The sequence below is a fragment of the Biomphalaria glabrata genome, chromosome 16 (genome assembly GCF_947242115.1).
Source record: "Biomphalaria glabrata chromosome 16, xgBioGlab47.1, whole genome shotgun sequence".
Classification (NCBI taxonomy): domain Eukaryota; kingdom Metazoa; phylum Mollusca; class Gastropoda; family Planorbidae; genus Biomphalaria; species Biomphalaria glabrata.
In genome coordinates this window covers 12,037,559-12,059,036 of record NC_074726.1, presented here as the reverse complement: position 1 = coordinate 12,059,036, position 21,478 = coordinate 12,037,559, and the positions used below count along the sequence as shown (strand labels likewise).

Genomic DNA, 21,478 nt, shown 5'->3' with positions numbered 1-21,478 from the left:
CACTCTTCCACTAGTGCATGTTAAATGTTGGTACATAGTAACTCACTCCTTTACCAGTGCATGTTAAATGTTGGTACATAGTAACTCACTCTTCCACTAGTGCATGTTAAATGTTGGTACATAGTAACTCACTCTTCCACTAGTGCATGTTAAATATGCTATGCCAGACTGACTGTTTTGAGCAAAGGTGAAGAAAAAGACTTGTTTTAGTCTGTCTGTCTTTCTTGCTATCTCTCTATATCTGTCTGCCTCTGTTGGTCTCTCTTCATGTTTGCCTAAGGGTCCGCGGACCACAGTTTGAGAACCACTGATCTGCAACATATGTTACTGTCAAGGGCAGTAATGGCGAAATTAAATGCATTCTTATTTGTTATTTAGATATGATAGAGTTGTATGCCTTTGATTCTATATCCTAAAGGTATGATGCGAACAGCCTGCATGTGATATAGACTGAAGGTTTTGAGTACGTTGTATGAGAGGGGGTGGGGTACTATTGAGTGGTTAGAGTTTATTTATTTCTGAGAATGGAATAGAGCCAATGTGTTGTTGTGGTCACTGAGTCATATTTTAATAGCATAATGTACTTAGTGCAGGCTGGCTAGAGTCAGTGTGACTTGTATGTAATAGTAACTAAGGTTTGTTTTAGGTCGAAGTCATGGAGTTTGAAAGAACCCCTTTGAGCCAACTCAAGAATCTGACATTTACGAAATTTTTAGCTTACAGGGTAAAGCCAACATTTTCTAATCTAAGTTTTAATTTGAATATTTTGTTTACTCATGGGCGAATTTTTTTTTTTGTTTGTTTTAGGAAGAGCTGTATGAGATTTTGTGTGATAACACACACTTTCTTTGTAATATTGATGTGTTTCATTGTGGTCTAGTAGTTTGTTTCTATGATTTTCTATTTTTACACTTCTATCAACTCACTCTGTCTCTCTGTCTGTCTATCTGGCAAAAACTTGTACGCATTATTTCTTCCACACCCAAATCTTGGACTCTCAGCTGAAATTTTGCACACTTATTTCCTTTTACTACACAAAATTGAAAAAAAAAAAAAAAAAAAAAATGAAATAATTAGTTAACTAACTATTTTGTTTGATATCTTGAGCAAGGAAAAGAAATCGTACTTGACAGATGTGCTAGAAGAAGTTGAATTAGTCCCCATTAGGAATCCTGAGACCTGAGTTAACATTTTTGTATGCATTTAAAAAACGATCATGTAAACATTCACAAAGATACCACCTTCTTCTCTTCCCTCTTTTACAACTGGTCCAGACAAGTGATAGGATCAAAGAGCATAGAGAAAGCTAAAAGCTTAACGAAAACAAGGGTAAAAATTTATAGATCTCACATATTTATAAGTCTAGGTCTTATGGACCCAAAGTAACTTGAATGGTCTAATCTCATTGTTACAATTACAATTAATGTAAGCTTTTAAAAAAGATTTTTTAAAAATCTTTACCTCCGTACGCTTCTATTTCACAAAACTGGACAGCGTTGTTATTGTCCGACACTTTCTCAAGTTTAGCTTGCTTCAAAGGAAGCTCTCTTCTGCTGTTATATATATAATAGACAGCCAGTCCTTCCGGAGGGTTGTTTCCCTCCTGATACGTCATTAGAGAAGTCATTTTGTCATCATAAGTATACAAAGTAAAGTTGACCATTTTTTTGTAGTCGACCGAATCTGAAACAATAAAAGTTACAATTAGAAGCAGTACTACAGTTACACTTATATGTCCAATGTAACAATTATATACCACATGAAACATATGTGTTATGAATCTCACTATCCAGGCTCTCTGCAAACTGCACCATACACCACCAACTTAAAGAACTTGACAACTCAGGGCTCCAAAGTAACGTAACACTTTGAATAAATAACAGCCAATACTGTACAATTGGCAGCACGTAACACAAGACTGTACAATTATCTCTCCGATAACACCGTACCGCCGTATCAACTCTTGCACTGGCCTCTCCGTCTCGTTCCTGGCTTGCACTGGGTTCAACAGTTCATGACTGACTTCACACACCAGGCTCGTTGTGTCGGACTCAATCGCAGACCAAGATCACGTCGTCTCAACTGTACTTGACATTACTCCGCACTGAACCGTCGCAATGCTCCGTACAGAACCACACCGTTGAACTGTGCTGTAGTCGACACCTCCGCTCTTTATATAGAGTCCCTACTGGTCTTCTAGAACTGGACAGAAGGCCGCTCGACGTTTCTGGGTGGTCAGATGACTACAACTCTCGTGACGCTCCTGAGCTCTGTTCACGACGTCGATCGTTCCCGAACCGTCATGTTTAAACATGTCTCGGCTGACCGTCGTAACTCGTCATGGTTGACCGCTCGTCTAGCTGGCCCGGGGCGATTTGCGTCGGCTGACTACACTCTCCCCATCAGTGCCACCACCAGGTTTATAACAATATGTACTATAGATCACTAGTCGACCCACGGCGTAGCATACGCAGCTATTTTGCAGGGCGGCCTTAGGCTACTGCAACCTATGCGACCCGAGTGGGCCTCGCACTTTCAATGGACCAGCGCTAATTCTAGGTGTAAATTATTAAAATAAATCTGGAAATCTCCTGAAATTGCAAAATATACGAGAAATATCCGGCAATTATTAAAATCATTTGAAAACTCATTTACAAATTTCCTGAAATGCATAGACAAAAATTGTCATTTTGGGGTATCACTCAATTTGGAAAACGCCAATCCTACTCGCGATAAAAAAAACGGCATTATGCAATACCCGTAATTGTGGAATCTGGTGAAAGTAACTTCTCGCGCCTAAAACTAATGAAGAATTACCTGAGATCAACAATACTCGTAGATAGATTGAAATATTTGGTAATTCTTATTATTGAGCGTGATATATGTAGGAAATAAAATTTTTATGATATACTGTATGACTTCGCTACACGCAAGGCTCGTGTAGTAGTTCTGTACCTAGTAAAGAATGAATAAAATGCAAATACGAATTTATTTTCTAATACAAACTCTTAATTTTCACTTATTATCCGTATCCCTACCCAAACTGGCCCCGCGAAATCTGTTTCAGCATAGGGTCCCATAATAGTTAAGTCCGGTCCTGCTATTTAGTGACAGGTGAATACAGAGTAGAATACCTGTTCTCCTCCACCATGATTTTTTTTCACCGCTAAAATTTACGTGGGGGTAACTCTAGTTCGATTTTGTAGAAATAAAAAAAGAGTGATCTTTTCTTTACTTCTTGGTGTCCAAACTGTTGAGCCGTTAAGAGAATTATATATATAGACTTTTTTTCTTTTTTTTTTACTAAGTATATATAAACTCTGTCAGTCAGTATGGTAAAAATGTTTGCAGACGTTATTCCTACCACACACATTCTTGGATAAAGCCGAAACTTTAATTTATTTTTCATTGGAATAGACATGACATGAATCAATAAAAAAAAAAAACAGTTAGTCAATTAATTACTTATAATTATTTATTATGTTTCAAATCAACAATTGGAAATTAAACCTTCAGTATTTACAGATACAGTTAAAAATGTATGTTTCATTTTGTCAATGTTCGGTGTCACTTCCATACATGGCTACTAGCCCTATTATGGTTTTGTGTTTATTGATACTGTTTTGATTTCAAGCAAGTGGTGGGTTCTATTGAATGTCGTGTTGCCCACTTCTATTTGTCCTTTTCTTTTCCTCAGTAAGTTCGTTGGTTTTTTTTTTAATTAATCGTACATCCAAATACATTATGCGTTTCTACATTAAGATATTTGTGGTCAATAATTTAATATATTGTTCTTCTGTCTAATGGTATCTTGTCATTATGCCATAATTCCTGTACATCTGTGATTATCTTATTTGGAAAATCAAAAGATGGTAAAAATAGATTGAGGATGAGGACCTCAGCTGACTTATAGGAATAGCTATCAATTTTATTGTTCTTTAGTGTTTTCTATCAGATCTGAAAGTAAAGAGAAGCTGTCGGCGAGATTAACGGGACTGGATTGAGCAGAAGGGACAAGAGGCACAAGCAGCTGCAAGCAGAAATGACACAAAAACCCTCCATCGTATTGTCCAAGATCTCACTGGAGCAAAGAGTGGACATGGGGCACCGATAAAAGACAAACAAGGCAAAACTTTGTTAACGAAAGAAGAACAGGATGCAAGATGGGTAGAGCACTTTAAAGAGACCCTTAACCAACTGTCGCCAGACCTAACTTACATATTCAAGGACCCCTCTCCAGACAATGATCTCAAGGCCATTGCAGTGTTAAAGAATAACAAAACACCATGGCTAGACATGATATCAGCAGAAAAGCTAAAATATGGGGGACAGTGCATTGTTAACAGAATGACTGATCCCTTAAATCTCTGTTGGCGAACTTCAAAAGTCCCAGAGGACTGGCAAAAGGGAGTGATTGTAAAGCTTCCAAAAAAAGGGCAACTTGGCAGACTGCAACAATTGGAGGGGCATTACTCTCCTCTCTGTCCCGGGCAAAGTTTTCAGCACTGTTTTGTTGAGACGGCTTCAACAGTCTGTAGATGAAAGGCTCAGAGAAGAACAAGCAGGTTTCCAAAGAGGCAGATCATGTACAGAGCAGATTTTCGTTCTACGAAATATCATAAAACAAAGTCTTGAGTACCAACAACGGCTAACGATCAGTTTCGTGGACTTCAAGAAAGCGTTTGATAGTGTCCACCGAGAATCACTATGGAAAATAGTTAGAGAATACGGTATCCCAGAAAAATTCGTCCAGATCATACAACACCTTTACAGTCAATCTAGTTGCTGCAGTAAAACAGAAGAGGGAACAACAGAGTTTTTTACAATCGAGACAGGTGTGAGACAGGGGTGCATCTTATCTCCCTTCCTTTTCCTCCTAGCCATCGACTACATAATGAGGAGAGCAATGAACCAGACTGCCTTTGGTATTCCATGGCATGAACAATTCCGATTGACGGACTTGGACTTTGCTGATGATGATGCACTACTCGGGGCTACAAATAAATGCATTCAAGAAATGACGGAGAGCCTAGACAGAGAGGCACCCAAAAATTGGCCTCCACATAAACTTGAATAAGACTAAAATTATGCGAGTGGGATATAAGGCAAAGGGTGTCCCCGTCAGACTTGGCGAGTCAAAGCTTGAAGAGCTGGACAAGTTCACGTACCTTGGCAGCACCATAACAAATGATAGAGATGGTTACCATGATGTAGCGTGCCGAATAGGAAAGGCAGGGAGCATTTTCCAAAGGCTGCAGCCTATTTTGACTAGCCAAGCCATCGGACTCGAGACAAAAATACACCTTCTCAACACAATCGTCATTCCAACTGCTACATATGCATGTGAGACGTGGAAGTCATCTGTCAAAATTGAGAAAAGACTAAATATGGCTCAACAGAGATGGCTGAGACGGATTTTGGGAGTCAGTTACACAGATCGGGTCTCAAACAAGGAAATCCTATGCCGAACTGGGAGTCGAACACTTGGTGAGGTTGTGACTGAGCGTCGCATGAGGTTTGCGGGACATGTTCTACGTCAAAATGAATTACGCACACCAAGAGATGCAATAACATGGAAGCCAAAACGAGAAAAGCGCAAACAGGGACGTCCTCGTATTACTTGGCGACACTCCTTCATGGAGGACCTCAGAACAGTGGACACCAGGTGGGAGGAGGCTTCAGACATTGCCAGGGACAGATCTTTATGGAGAACAAGCTTGCCGCCCAATGCGCCGAACGGCGAAGGAGGACCTAAGTCTAAGTAAGTAATTTTTTTGTATAACAAATTTAATGACATGACTGAACCAATTAATTCATATAATTACACTTCGTCTAAGGTTTTTTTTAAAGTATTTTTTATGTTTTCATGCAGGGAGCCGTGTACATGTAATCGCCTTCAATGAAACGGAATCGGTCAAAATACCAGAAGGGTTCCCCATAATATATAGAATAGTTAATATCTCAATAAATAGTTTTTACATATATACATGTGACTAATTTTGTTAACAAACTGTCATTTCTAAATTTAAAAAAAAAAAAAAAAAAATTAGACCGCTCCCTCCACTCGAAGGTTTAAGTTTGGGGGGGGGGGATAATGCAAACGCCCCACCCAACGCCATAAAATCGGCCAGATTACTAGATTTACGTAGGTAAATAATAAGTGGCTCAGTGACTGAGTGGTTAAGCGCCTGGCTTCTGAACCTGGGTCCTGGGTTTAAATCTCGGTGAAGACTGGGATTTTGAATTTCGGGATTTTCAGGGCGCCCTTGAGTTCACCCAGCTATGACGGGTACCTGACTTTAGTTGTGGAAAGTAAAGGCGGTTGGTCGTTGTGCTTGCCACATGACATCCTGCTCGTTAACCGTTGGCCAAAGAAACGAATGACCTTAACATCATCTGAACAATAGATCACAAGGTCTGAAAAGAGGATTTTTTTTTAATCTGATCATTTTATTAGCACAAAGTAATTGATGAACAGTTACCTGGGCTGTTGTACAGCACAAAGCAATCAATCAATACTGATACGTTAAACACAATTCTGAAATGCGTTTTGGATTCCGAATCGGGCGCACCTGCTAGAAAGCAAGTATTTGGGTCGAATGCTTTAGGAATCTCTCCATCGACTCCGCCCATTTCCGACATGACGCCACTGGCAAAAGACGAAGAACTTACAGATTGCTTCAACGCTAGATTGCGACCTTTAAGATACATTTAACAAAATTTAGAAATAACTACAAAACAAAATATAAAGAGAAAGAAAGATACAGGGGGAAAACGAAAAAAGAAACAGAGAGAGAGAGAGAGAGAGAGAGAGAGAAAGCACGAGACAAATAGAATAAAAGAAAAGAGATTGAAAAAGAGAAAAAAAAAAAAGAAAAGGAGAAGGAAATATCAAAAGATAAAAAGAGGCCGAAATGGAAAAAGAGAAATAGGAAGTAAGAATAAGGGAAAAGAGAGAGAGTGGGGAGAGAGGAAAGAGAAAGAAGAGGAGTTGGAGAGGGAGAAAAGAGAAAAATAAAAAGAGAGAGAGGGAGAGCGAGAAGGAGAGAGACAGAGAGATAAATAGGAGTTATGTAGTTACGTCTAGGAGTTAGGAAGGAGAGTCCGCGTTACGTCTACCCATAGTACGCCTAACAATAGTCACAGAGTCACTTTAATAATTTCATTACATTCATGCATTCAAACTGTGACTTGTTTTGTGTCTAACTTTCTAATGACTAATACTTTCAACTAGCTCAGCAACGTAGCCGACAGCAGCAGTAGGAGCAAAAAGCAGGTGAGACCATATTGATCAGGGTGTGGGGCTTTCCGTATGGGACATTTTTCAATTAAAGAAAATAATTTCAAGGACGCCAAATTATTGCCAGCAAAAAAAAACAAACGAATTCAATGACAAATATGATTCGTCTGCTAGAACAACTATGATTCGTCTGCTAGAACAACTATGATTCGTCTGCTAGAACAACTATGATTCGTCTGCTAGAACAACTATGAAACAATCAACCAAGCCCACTGCCTTCATTCCTGGCACTGCATATCAATAAGCCCACTGCCTTCATTCCTGGCACTGCATATCAATAAGCCCACTGCCTTCATTCCTGGCACTGCATATCAATAAGCCCACTGTCTTCATTACTGGCACTGCATATCTAATACGCCCACTGACTTTATTACTGGCATTGCATATAAGATAATCAACTAAGCCTGCTGACTTTATTACTGACACAGCATATGAAACAATCAAATAAGCCTACTGACTTTATTACTGGCACTGCATATCAAATAAGCCCACTGACCTTATTACTGGCACTGCATATCTAATACGCCCACTGACTTTATTACTGGCACAGCTTAAGAAATAATCAATAAGCCTACTGACTGTGACTGTATATTAACAAAGCACGATTAATGTCTTTATTAACCTTTTTAACCAATACAATTTTCAAGAAATAAAAACAGTGTGGGTTTAGGCATAGCGGTGATATGTTGTTTTATTTTGGGTGCGACTGCAGACCTAATTACATTAAGAGAGAGAGAGAGAGAGAGAGAAGCTAAAATGGTAGAAGTATTTACCCTCTTACCTGCGCAGATGTTAACTGTGCACAGAAGTGGCATGGACACCCCGCTAAGTACAATGCCAGTGGCGTTCCCTGATATCTTGCAGTAAACGTCCTTGATACGTGGGTCTCTGATAACGTAATAGCTTCCCATGTCGCAGTCCACAATGGCATCGTTGATCTTAATCTGGTAGCTGATCAACTCTACGGCCCCTGGGACGGAATACAAGGACTGTGTCCCGGGTCAAATGTCATTAAGTTGCATAATTGATCACTAATGTATTTAAACAACAAAAAAACAACAAAAAAAAAAAAACAAGGGGGCTGTTGTGAGTAGGGGCCACGTGACCGGAAGTCAATTTCAGATTCAAATGGATTGAGCGTTTAAAGAGTTATGAAATTTTTCGAAGTTAAATCTGATGACTCCATATCCAAGTGCATGCCGGGGGATTGTTGTTTAAAAGAAGAAATAGCAGAATTCATTTTTACGAGATAAAACAATAAAATAAAAAAAAAATATAAAAAATTGAACACAAACTATTGTGGTACTTCATTTCAATAGTAGACTCAGCGGACCTCAGTTCGAGAAACAACGACCTACTCTATTTACTACGTATCACAGTTCAAGATCTTGATGTGAAAGAGCTGGATGTTTCGGTTGGTAGGTTTCTCTCTTGTTAGTTGAGCTCATTGTTGATCTTTGCCCAATTATCAGGGGTGCTGGTATCTGTGTTGCCGAGGATTAGGTAGATGTATATCTCTAGATCTAAATACTATCTTAGAGATTCAATAAAGAAGATCCTTTTTCAATTCAAATACAGAGCTCTAATTTATCATCTGAAAATCACTAAACATATAGTACAGTATTTACAATGGTAAATTGAGTTGGATAATAACTTCATACATAGCTCAATAATAACTATATATTCAGATTTCTACTAGATCAAAAAATACATAATGTGTCTCTACTGATTCTAACTTAAAACTAAAATACGTCTCATCTCTACAAGATTTACACCCAGAATGACTTTTTTCTAAGGCGACATTTTAACCTCTAATTTGACACTTGGCTTAACCAATGAAATCATTTCCTTCAACCAATCAAATAATTATCAAATCATTTCCTGTCAAGTGTCCTATGTGTCAACCAAGTGATACACAGGCGTCTGCTTACGTCATAGGAAATTCCGTGCTTGGCATAGTTTATATTAAATTATTTAATATTTTAAATTAATACGTGACACTAAGACATAGCGTCTTGGGGTCATGAGCTTGCAGATAAAATAAATGTTGACTTTTGACTACTACTGTTGAATTAAGAAGAATGCGGTTTTAATTTTTTTCCTTGGACGTCATGCAAAGAAAAAAAATGTTTAGCCAAAATTGATTTTGCGGCGACAATGAAACATTTTCAAAACGTATACAACGGTAGACTTTGAGTTTTCCCAACATGGCCAATCCATCCCTCCCATGGAGGGCTCTGGCCTGCTTCAACACAACCTTCCATTCAGATCTCTCCTGGGCCTTTCGTCTCCACGCCTTAACCTCAAGCTATTGCAGATCTGCTTCCACATCATCAATCCATCGCATTCGGGGTCTGCCTTTGGGTCACTGCCTTTTGGTTTTTGCCTGTATACGATTTTCGCTCCTCTGTTATCTGACATTCTTTCAAGGTGACCTGCCCAACGTAGTCTGTTCTTTTTTATTTCGGTCACTATTGGTGGGTCTTCATACAATTGATATATCTCAAGGTTAGTGCGTGACCTCCACTCTGTTTCATCTTGTATGTCACCATAGATTTTCCCTGACATGGCCAATACGTTAAAAAATGTATACCTTGAAATTCTATACAACTACGACCTAATTTGAATCAACAATGGTTATCACGTGACATGTTGTGTTTTCTTTTTGGTTTAGTAATAGTTATCTCTCGACCGTTCGTTTTGATGATTGAGGTCCATTAGAAGACAAGATTTGATGAAACCTAATATTGTGTTCCAAATTGTCAAAGATGTGTAGGTGTGTAATATTGATAGTTGTCACGGGTGAATGTGTGTAGGTATGTATAATCTATTTTTACAAAAGAGCGAATCACCGGAAGTGAGTTAGTTGTCAAAAGTAGAGAGGGCAGTGTGTGATATGCCGGAAAAGTTCATTAAATTTTCTGTGTATTGATCTAGTTGTTTTATTCGATAATTACAGCGGAACCTCGGGACACCTAGACGCATCGTGAAGGTAGTTGTCAGAGAGCTATAAGTTAATTAATATATAATAGGAAAGCTGTAACAATAGAATTAACCGTCCGTGTGTGGTATTGGTATGCTTATGGGTGTGTGTGTGTGCGTCTAATCTTGGTAGGCTAATGATTTGTCTAAATGTGTGTTTAATAATCTCTCTGGGTCATGTGTGTGTTTGTGTGTGAAAGCTTTGTATGATTATTTTTGTGTGTTTAAATTTGGTAGGCTAATTTTTGTGTATATTTGTGTGTAAACCTAAAAAAAAAGTTTTGCATGTGTGTGTGTGTGTCTCGTGGATGGGTGAGTATGGAAAGGAATGTGTAAAATTAAAAGGCATAAAATGTTTTTACGAGCTAATAGAGAGGATAAAATAAATAAAGTAGTCCAGATTTCCAAACAAAACAAATCAATTCCAAACACTAGGTTCAAATACTGAAAGTCAAACTAAACGTAGCTTTCTTTCCGTTAGTAAAAGAAAAATGAAAAGAAATAAAAATTGAAGGGAACTAATATATGGCCAGTATCGGGCTCGAGACCCAGACTTTCGCGTTATTAGCAAGACGCTCTAACAGTTTATCTGACCAGCTGTAAAACTTCTCTATGTGCGAAACTTTAACTCTTTGTAATTGAATCAGATTGTCCCACTTACGATTAGAAGTACTGACTTGTTGCTTTGACTATGGCTAACCTAACGTGTAAGGTAATATAAAACAAAATAATTAAAAAAAAACTTATGATAGCCATGTGAAATATTGTAGAATTTCTTATTTGTCATTGAACTCAAAGACGATATATATATCATGAAATGTAGCCTCAACATCGCGTCATAAAATAAAATATTGCCTCAACATGCGTCAAAAAATGTAGCCTTAACATCACGTCATAAAATCTCGCCTAAACATCGCGTCATAAAATCTCGCCTAAACATCGCGTCATAAAATCTCGCCTAAACATCGCGTCATAAAATCTCGCCTAAACATCGCGTTATAAAATCTCGCCTAAACATCACGTCATAAAATCTCGCCTAAACATCGCGTCATAAAATCTCGCCTAAACATCGCGTCATAAAATCTCGCCTAAACATCGCGTCATAAAATCTCGCCTAAACATCGCGTCATAAAATCTCGCCTAAATATCGCGTCATAAAATCTCGCCTAAACATCGCGTCATAAAATCGCGCCTAAACATCGCGTCATAAAATCGCGCCTTTACATCACTTTTAAAAATCTAGCCTCAACATAGCGTCAGAAAATCAAGCATCAACATCGCGTCAAACAATCTCGCCTTAAAAATTTCGGTTCAACATCGTTTCATGAGATCTCGCCTTAACATCGCGTCATAAAATCTCGTCTCAACATCGCGTCAGAAAATGGGCTGTGGAGTCACGCAGGCACACTAAGAAGAAGAAAAATCTCATCCACTTAGAAAGATTAATTGACCCCCGCCCGACCTATTTCTTTTATCAATGCGCTCTTACCAGCACCGGAGTCTTTTATCACAATAATTCTAAAGAATCGGAATGTTCCCCCCGTAAATGCTATTGTCACTTTCGTGTTGGCATCAAATCTCATGCACGTGTTGTCGTCGCCGTCAGTGACCTCATCAACCTCTTGCGTGGCCAGAGTTGCCAGGTCACCTTTAGGAAAGAAAGAATCTGCTGTTAATCTAAGGCAAGCTCTCAACGAAAGGAAATAAATAATAGATGATGTGGTTATTCACATTTACAAAACAAACATTGACTTCATTCCTCCAAGCAAATGGAGTCTGTGTCTGTAGTTTCCACCAATTCGTTCCTACCCAAACCTTAATAAGACGCACTTCCTAGTGTCGCTTCAGATGCCGACACTGTGGAAGAGTCGGTGAAAACAGTGGCGCAAATCTTGAAAGAGTATCCGCAGCTCCAAGAGATGAGAGAAAGTGTGTCTGCAGAGTCACTTGACCTGTATGGGAGCTATAAGTCCTTCCAGCCTTGCTACCAATTGGAGTTCATCTCAGTGTCGCTGCAGGTCCGTAAACCAGTTCTCTGGTAGCACGAAGGTCGGATCTTAGTCTCAGACAGCTCCGACTCCAATCTCTTGCTGCTCACTTCAGCCGGATCTAAACACTCTCTCATTCTGGTATGAACACATCGTCTCTCAATTATGTAGCGCGTCATTTGCGCGGGAGCAATGTTTGTTTGTTAAAAAGGTCTATGGAGATTTGTGTGTACTTTTTTAGAACTGTAAAATCAAATTTTCATTTTTTTTCTCATTTGTAACCAAAAGTTCATATTTGTAGATTATTAGACGCTCATCCTCTTTGACTTAAATTTAATTAATCGATGACTGAATAGAGAGAATAGGGGGGATTCGATACAAAGGTTAAAGTCAGTTTCACAAACCTTCTATCAACTCACTCTGTCTGTCTGGTAGGAAATGTGCAGACGTTATTTCTCCCACACCCAATCTCGGATCAAGCTGAAACTTTGCACTATTATCCACTGACATAGATTTAGACTTGAATCAATTTTTAAAAAGTAACTAATTAAACAATTAATTAGTGGTAATTCATTATTTAGCTTATAAGTAAATATAAAAGAAAACTAATACTTCATTATTTACAGAAATACCTAAACTTATGCTATTTCTCCCTCAAGCATTCTCCGATAAAGTTAATACTTTAAACAGTTATTAATTGTACCCAACAAAACAAAACACAAACAAAAATACCCAATTAGTCAATTAATTATTCGTAATTAATTACTTTGTTGTGATGTCAAATAAGGGAAAACTTGCACATTTGTTTGATGTCAAATAAGGTAAATAACTTGTACATTATTGACAGATATAGTGTTAAGGACTGAGTTATTTCCCATTAGATACGCTTTTTTTTTTTTGAAGAATATTTTATATTCGGCTTGTGCTATTGTATAAATAATAAACTATTTTGTTTTTAAGACAATGACGTTTTATGCTGGGTCTTCGCCATCGCAGTGTGTATCTTGAACATTTCCTATTGATCAATTTTTCAATTTGACTGGAAGCTTATATTATTTACGTAACACGTTCTGAATAATAAGGATTATAAGTGTTGTTTTTTTTAAAGTACCCTCGACAGATAATTAACACTAGGTTTTCATGTGACCAGCGCAATGACCAATCGCATTAGTGGTGTAGCTTGTGTTGGGAAACGGGGTACAAACTAAAAAGTCCCCCACTTAAAGGGGGACCCCAAAATGAATGTCCTACATTTTTACATTTAATATTACCCTACTGCCAGGTAATGTTGCTATTTACGTGGAGTCCAGATGACGTTATAGATGACCCTAGGTGCACAGAAAGCACGACGTGAGGCGATATGAATAGAAATTTGTCACTTGTGCATTATCTCGCCAATAAACAACGGTTCTTTTCATTAAAGAGTCTTAATGATTTTTTTTTTAAATTTACTTATATACTGAACCAATTGGAATTTAACGTTATATATTTATAACACATTCTCTCATGTCATGATGTCGAAATGCAGGGGACCCTAAAAAGGTCAAGCCCCAGGGCACCTTAATCCCTAGCTACACCACTGAACCAGATTGGGTTGAACACAGCGTATGTAAGGTACCTTTGAGAGTTGGACTTGTGGGCGTCGTCATAATTCCAAAGTTCAAAACTCCAGTCTTCATAAGAGTCTGAGCTTACAAGCCTTACAACTTACCCCACCGCGACAGTACGTAATAAGGTATACTAACATTAGAGCCTATAGTCCTAGGTATCAACTATTTAAGATGCTGGCACATTGACAAAGCGGATATGTATGCATTGACGCCCAAGATACTGGCACATCAATATTGAAGATGTTTGCACGTCGAAACTCAAAATTTTACCTTTGACCTATCCTTTAGTCTGTTGGACCGTTGGGGCACCATGCAAGATTTGTCAATCATCTTTCTCCCTTCTTCTCTGTCTCTTGCCTTAGAAAGATCCTCTTTCATTGGCAGGTCCGTGCATTCTTTTATTTTGTTTTCCCATCGCTTTCTCTGTCTGCCTCTTCTTCTTTTACCTGGCACTGTTCCCTGAAGGAAGGTCTTTGCGAACCCCGGGACCTTGTAACATGGCCATAGATTTTTAGCTTGTGTTTTGTTACGATAGTTAGCAGGTCATCCAAAGGGTCTAATCGCTGCAGTAACCCTGTCTCTAATCTCTTGGTTTGTAATGCGGTCTTTAAATATTTGTAGAAAAACATTAAGATAATGCGTACATTGACACTCCAGAAAAAGGCACATACAACATGGAATATATGTATACATTGACAATCAAGGTACTAACTAACACAATGACACTGACAGTGCTGGCTTATTTTTACTTACGATACTGGCATCTATATCCAAAATATCCGATTTCGCAAAGTTCATCAACGCAACTGCCTGTGCCATTACAAGCGGTCTTGCAATGACATTTAAAACGGCAGCCTGGACCAAACCAGCCAGTCTCACAATCTGAAATCGGACGTCTTAAGATCACGAGACAGTCTAAGAAGTGTCTCAAAATGGGAACATAAAGCGATAACATCTCGATCTTTATCTACACTCGGTGCTCCTTTAACTGTAGTTAGGACTCTACTATTCTTTTAGTTATCTCTGTAGTTAATAAAAAAAGGTCTAACTTTCATTATTGTCAAATTGACCTTTATTTTACTTTGTGCTTATTAATAAATAAAATGCCTTTTATGACCTTGCAGTTAAAAAAAAACCAATATCGCTGGACACTGATCTCGAAAGCGGCTCTAACAAATTTCCTAGAAAACAGACATGCGTTTAACCAGGTTTTTTTTTTCGGTAGGGGGAGATGGAGAAACGATTCTTTTGTATTGATCATTCATTGTTAATTTCTTAGTTGTTTTTTTTAAAGAAATCGCGCTTACTAAAAGTTCTTCTTAATTAAAAACTTCTTGATTAGCATAAGAATTAACATGAAATGGATCAGAAAAACTTCCATCTATTCAAGAAATTATAATTTTTATAACCATATAAAAAAAAACACGTCATCCACTGTCTGAGGATGAATAACTCACGAAATGTCAGACTTCAAACTTTCAGGTCCTCTTAACATGCAAAACAATAAGATTCATAGTCCGGGTATGTATCTACAACAATAACATTCATAGCCCGGGTATGTATCTACAACAATAACATTCATAGCCCGGGTATGTATCTACAACAATAACATTCATAGCCCGGGTATGTATCAACAACAATAACATCATAGTCCGGGTATGTATCTACAACAATAACATTCATAGTCCGGGTATGTATCTACAACAATAACATCATAGTCCGGGTATGTATCTACAACAATAACATTCATAGTCCGGGTATGTATCTACAACAATAACATTTATTGTCCGGGTATGTATCAAAAACAATAACATTCATAGCCCGGGTATGTATCAACAACAATAACATTTATTGTCCGGGTATGTATCAACAACAATAACATTCAAAGCCCGGGTATGTGCCGGTATCTACAACAATAACATCATAGTCCGGGTATGTATCAACAACAATAACATCATAGTCCGGGTATGTATCTACACAACAATAACATTCATAGCCCGGGTATGTATCCACACAACAATAACATTGATAGCCCGGGTATGTATCCACACAACAATAACATTCATAGTCCGGGTATGTATCCACACAACAATAACATCATAGTCTGGGTATGTATCCACACAACAATAACATCATAGTCTGGGTATGTATCCACACAACAATAACATTCATAGCCCGGGTATGTAACAACAAAAATGACATTCATAGCCCGTGTATGTATCCACACAACAATAACATTCATAGCCCGGGTATGTATCCACACAACAATAACATCATAGTCTGGGTATGTATCCACACAACAATAATGTGCTTTGATGTTTGCGCTATGTTTACTTCGTCATTGCATTTATATTTTTTAAATTATCTTTTTGTTGCGTTCTATAATGTTTTCAATACATTAAAATGTGGTGAATGTTGTTAATATGTTTTGTCTATATTGATTGTTCGTTAATACATGTACTTATAAACTCAACGTGAGACATAAATTGTCTCTGACTTGTCAAAACAGCTTTGGTTGTTATTAAGGCAGTATAATCCCAAATGGGACAGCCACAAACAAATGCAAACAAATGAAATAGTTAACTTTCCTAGCAGACATATTTTAGATACATTAAACACTACGTCCACGCTCACTGTGTTGGATCTACCTACAGACAACAAATGCTATAGTTTAGGGCCCTCAAATACTTGCTAATGGAGGGGGACACAAATTGGTTCCAGGGATATTTTAAATCATTTGGAAGAAAGAGCTTAGAAAAACATGCATTTGTGAATAACAAGTGGAGCCCTATCTCAAATAGTTTAGGACCTTGTCTAAATCCGGCCCTGCACATTCACATAGATAGTCAGAAGAAAAACGATTAAAAAAAGTACAAAACATTAATAACAAGTCTTAGGAACTTATCCTAGTAGCTATATAAAACTACGGGAAGTGGATTCATGACATATGCGCTTGGTTCCGAACCACTCTCACGTACGGTGAATCAAGATATAGTCTGTGACAGTAGTTAGGGGCTGGTCCGAGCACAAACAGACATGGGAAGCCCATTAACATATTTTGTTTTCTATGATTTATTTCGATTTACTTGAGCTGGGTTTATCTGTTATTTTTCTTTTTAAATCGCGATGCCCTTTCAGCTTTAAAGGCGGTCACAAAATCGAGAAAGTTTACAGTTTAAGTTTGCGTTTTATGACTGTGGTCAGTAGGCTTCAGTAGGTCATCGTGGTGCCCAATAGACATTGTGATCCCTTTTTGAATTTCCTCATTTATGATGCGGTCTTTGTAAGGATTCCTCTAAAATACATTTCTATAGAAAACCATTCAATACATTTGAAATAAACCAGTGTCTGTATGTGGTTTTAAAATATTAAACTTGTTATTGAGTCAAGACACTGTCAACATGTAAAGATACTAGACGCGCATTCACTTTTGTTAATACAAACGATTGGTCGTTGTTAAAAGTGGTTCACAAACTGTACACTTTTACTTTGACGTACCTTGGTCTTGTTGAGTCGAATCTTGTACAAGAAAAACCACTACCATTATTGTGCTATACAAGAACAGGCTGTTGGGTTCCTGATTCATCCTGGCAATTAACAAACAAACAAAAAAGTAAAAAGCTAGCAAAGTCAAAGTGCAAAAAAAAAAACATGAAAAACTCTGATCCCTAATGTCAGTAATATGACATTAATTAACATGATGTAAATCGTTCTGTCTCTGTCTGCTAATCTCAACGGTTCTCACACTGAAACGTTATCAACAGCCCCCTACTCCCCTCACCCCTTCCAAAAAAAAAAGGTTCACTGTCTATTTCTAGTCGAAACTTTCTTTTATTGACTAAATACTCGATTTTAAATGGATACCGAACCCTATACCATAGTGGATATGAAGCACTGGCGGATCCAGGGGGGGGGGCGGTAAGGGCGATCCCCCCCCCTCCCACTCGGCCGACCTCCCCCCTTGCCTTGCCCCAAACCCCACTGATAAATAATGAACTGTAGATGACAGGAGAATGCGTTTCTACAGTGAAGAATGTAAAAAAAAACGATTTTGGCGTCGGGGCTTCGGGCCGAACCCCACTAAATGGCCTTAAAGCGCTCCCCCAGAAGCCCAAACTTTTAAGAGAAAGGGCTCAACATGTCTGGGTTTTTTTTCTTCGCAGAAAGTTGAGAAACACTGCTTTTTTATTTCTCATATATATATGCCGTCATCTATCCCAGTATCTGAACTTCCTGATTCCTTCAATAGATTCTTCATTGGGAAGTTTGAGCAGATTATAAATAACATGCCATCCCTCTCATCACAGCTTGACCACTCTCCAATTTTTCAAAATACTCCTTTTTGCAAGTTTCAGCGTGTATCTGAAGATTATGTCAAAAGTACTATTTTAAAGATGCCAAATAAGTCATGTGACCTTGATCCTATTCCAACTTCCTTGCTCCTTGAATGTTTAGATGAGCTTGTACCTACAATTACTAACATTGTGAACTCTTCACTGACTTCATGCATTGTACCACAGCAATTTAAGCATACACTTGTCAGGCCCTTATTAAAAAAATCCAGTCTTGACCCGGAATGTCTAAAAAACTATCGCCCGGTATCAAATCTTCCCTTCCTGTCAAAGCTTCTGGAGCGCATCGTGTTAGCGCAAATTCTTTCTCATCTTGAACAGTACTGTCTCTTGGAAGAATTTCAATCTGCATATAGGAAGTGCCGTAGCACAGAGACAGCAGTGGTCAGGGTACTAAACGACTTACTTCACAATTCCGACAAAGGCCACATATCAATTCTTTCCATGCTGGGCTTGTCCGCAGCCTTTGATACGCTAGACCATGAAATTATGATGGCCAGATTCTCTGCAACTTTTGGTTTAGCAGGAGTCGTCCTAAAGTGGCTTGGATCCTACCTGACGGAACGCACCCAAAGTTTCGTTGTTAGCGGGACGAAATCAACAAGCTTACTTTTGAAGTACGGAGTACCACAAGGATCAGTTCTAGGCCCAGTACTGTTCACTATGTACACATATCCACTCAGCGGTGTCATACGGCCAACCGGCATCTTATACCATTTCTTTGCCGATGACTCACAGTTATACGATTCATCTCGCATCTGGCAGAGAAAATCAGTAGTACCGTTGCAAGGGTGAGCCATTGGATGGTTGAAAATAAACTCAAGATGAACGAAGACAAGACAGAAATAATTAAGATTGGCACTAGGAACAATGTATCGAAAGTTGAAAGCACAGATTCTCTTTTTATCACGAACTGCCATGTTCCTTTTGTCCATGTAGTGCGGAATCTTGGAGTTTTCTTCGACTCAACACTATCTTTCGACCCACACATATGTCAGCTCTGCAAAGGTCTTTATCTGCAGCTGCGCAGATTAGGCCAGATCCGACCATATTTAACAACAGAGTCAACAAAAACGCTAGCTGTGGCATTCATACTCTCCCGCCTTGACTACTGCAACGCCGTGCTAGCAGGTATACCTGATGACAAAATAGCCAAGCTGCAACGTATACAGAACAACGCCGCTCGAATAGTCCTTAAAAAAACTAGACAAGATTCTGCTACTGCGCTCTTGCGCACGCTCCATTGGCTTCCCGTGAAAGCGAGAATCGATTACAAGGTCGCCACACTTTGTCATCAGTGTATATATAACAATGAGATGCCCTTGTACCTTAGAGAACTGATTACTCCATATGTCCCCCAGAGCGCCCTGCGCTCAATGGACTCAACGCTTTTAGTGGTGCCACGTTTCTCCCTCAAAAGCTACGGTCTGCGTGCTTTTTCAGTTCATGGACCAAAGGTTTGGAACTCACTCCCCATTGATCTCAGACAGACAACATGCTACACCACTTTTAAGAAGAACATTAAGACCTACTTGTTTAAAACTTTTTTAGATTAACTGTCATTTTAGCTCTCGTGTCTGTGTTTGTAATGTTATTACAGCGCCTTGAGCGTACATTTTGTTTGTTAACAGCGCTTTATAAATAAAATTATTATTATTATTATTATTATTATATATATATATATAATATATATATATATATATATATATATATATATATATATATATATATATATATATATATATGGATATAACATATGAATGGATATAATGGATTTGTTGAATAGGAAGAATACTTTTATGCCATTGGTTTGATAGTTTTGAAAACTACGGCCTATCTGAGCAAACCAATCAATTAGCCTTAATACAATCATTGTCACAACGGTCAGCTACGTCAACAAAGCAGGGCCGGACTTAGGAATAGGTAAACTAGGCAGCCGCCTAGGATCTCCTATTGGTGGGAGCCTTATACAGGAGCCTTCTAAAAAACGAAAAGATTAAATAGCGAAACATTTACCCAATGTTATTGTTGAAGTAAAAAGGTGTTTAATAAATTGCATACGTTTTTTTTTTTCGCTTTTTTTTTTTCTATTTAATTTCCTGGGTACTCTGTTCTGCCTCATCGTGGCACCTGGGTGGAAACGGCTACTTGAGGGGTTAGCTAGGCTAAATGAATGGAGAAACATAACTCCCGTGGGGATGCCCACGGGTAGACGAGAGTTCACCTCTTGCATGGGCGGGGTTGTAAAAAAGTCCCCACAAACCTATCACACATCCATGCGCTGTTCCTCAAGGGACCGTTACACAAAATGGCGAGTCCCCCACGGTTAGCTTGGTATAACGAAGGAAAATGGCGGAGGCTCCCGGTGTCCTCGGCCTTCGGGCATGTGCAGCCAAGCATACGTCGGGGGCCAAAGGCATCGGAAATAGCAATGCTTTACATAGGCGTTGAGTCGGGTCTCTCTCAAACAGAACTGTGTTCTCACAGTTTTTTTTTTTTTACTGTTTGGCGTCCAAAGAGTTTTTTTTTTTTTTCAAACTTAGGGCTCGAAGAGCCTTCGGCTCAGCCATTGGACATCAACAAGGTTCTATTTCATTTGGGGTCATTTGGGTCCAATTCTCTATAGCCGGCCTTGGTGGAAGTCTTCCAGAAGTGTTCTGAAAAGAGACTTAATGTGGCTTAACAGCGGACACTTGCGCACTAGCCGACAACTCCTTGACCAAAGTCAGACGTAACACTGAAGCCGAAAAGTTTAGTGAAAAGAGAGACCAAGACCGTCCTTGTCTAACTAAAATTCGAAAGCCTCAGCTGAAACGAGGCTTTGGCCTATCACCAATCTGTGTGGAGAGAGAGAGTTTGCCGCTTTCTGCGCCGAACAGCGTGGAAAGACCCAAGTTTTAACTCTCAGCAAGGTATGAAGCATATGATATGTCAAAGCTAATGAATATGATGAGTGTAAAAGCTATAGTCGAACGGCCTGGGTGAACTTAAGTCCTAGAACATCTGAGCAAGAAAGTTATGATATATCAAAGGTAATGGGTATAATGTATTAAATGAATATAAGCATAAATACTAGTGGTTGCTACCTAATTAGATATATGAACTAAAGACCCTGAATCTCTCTCTATATATATATAGGTACATCTACTAATCTAGATCTACAATAATAAGGCTTTGCTTCGAGTCCGAATATCAATGAGAAATACATCATTTCCAGTGGCTATGCAGCCCCAGCTGTGACCTACA

General features: G+C 38.7%; 1 protein-coding gene across 1 annotated transcript in view; it reads right to left on the bottom strand.

Annotated features, from left to right (window-relative positions):
- The window catches only part of LOC106061384 (cell death abnormality protein 1-like), a 34,727-nt gene that overhangs the window by 12,969 nt on the left and 280 nt on the right, over positions 1 to 21,478 (bottom strand). The window contains exons 2-7 of the mRNA XM_056014334.1: positions 17,379 to 17,467; positions 14,634 to 14,762; positions 11,772 to 11,930; positions 8,082 to 8,270; positions 6,483 to 6,698; positions 1,462 to 1,683 (exon numbers count right to left, since the gene is read on the bottom strand). Of these exons, the coding sequence (XP_055870309.1) occupies positions 1,462 to 1,683; positions 6,483 to 6,698; positions 8,082 to 8,270; positions 11,772 to 11,930; positions 14,634 to 14,762; positions 17,379 to 17,466 (1,003 nt within the window). The 5' untranslated portion in view covers position 17,467. The remainder of the gene's footprint in view (positions 1 to 1,461; positions 1,684 to 6,482; positions 6,699 to 8,081; positions 8,271 to 11,771; positions 11,931 to 14,633; positions 14,763 to 17,378; positions 17,468 to 21,478) is intronic.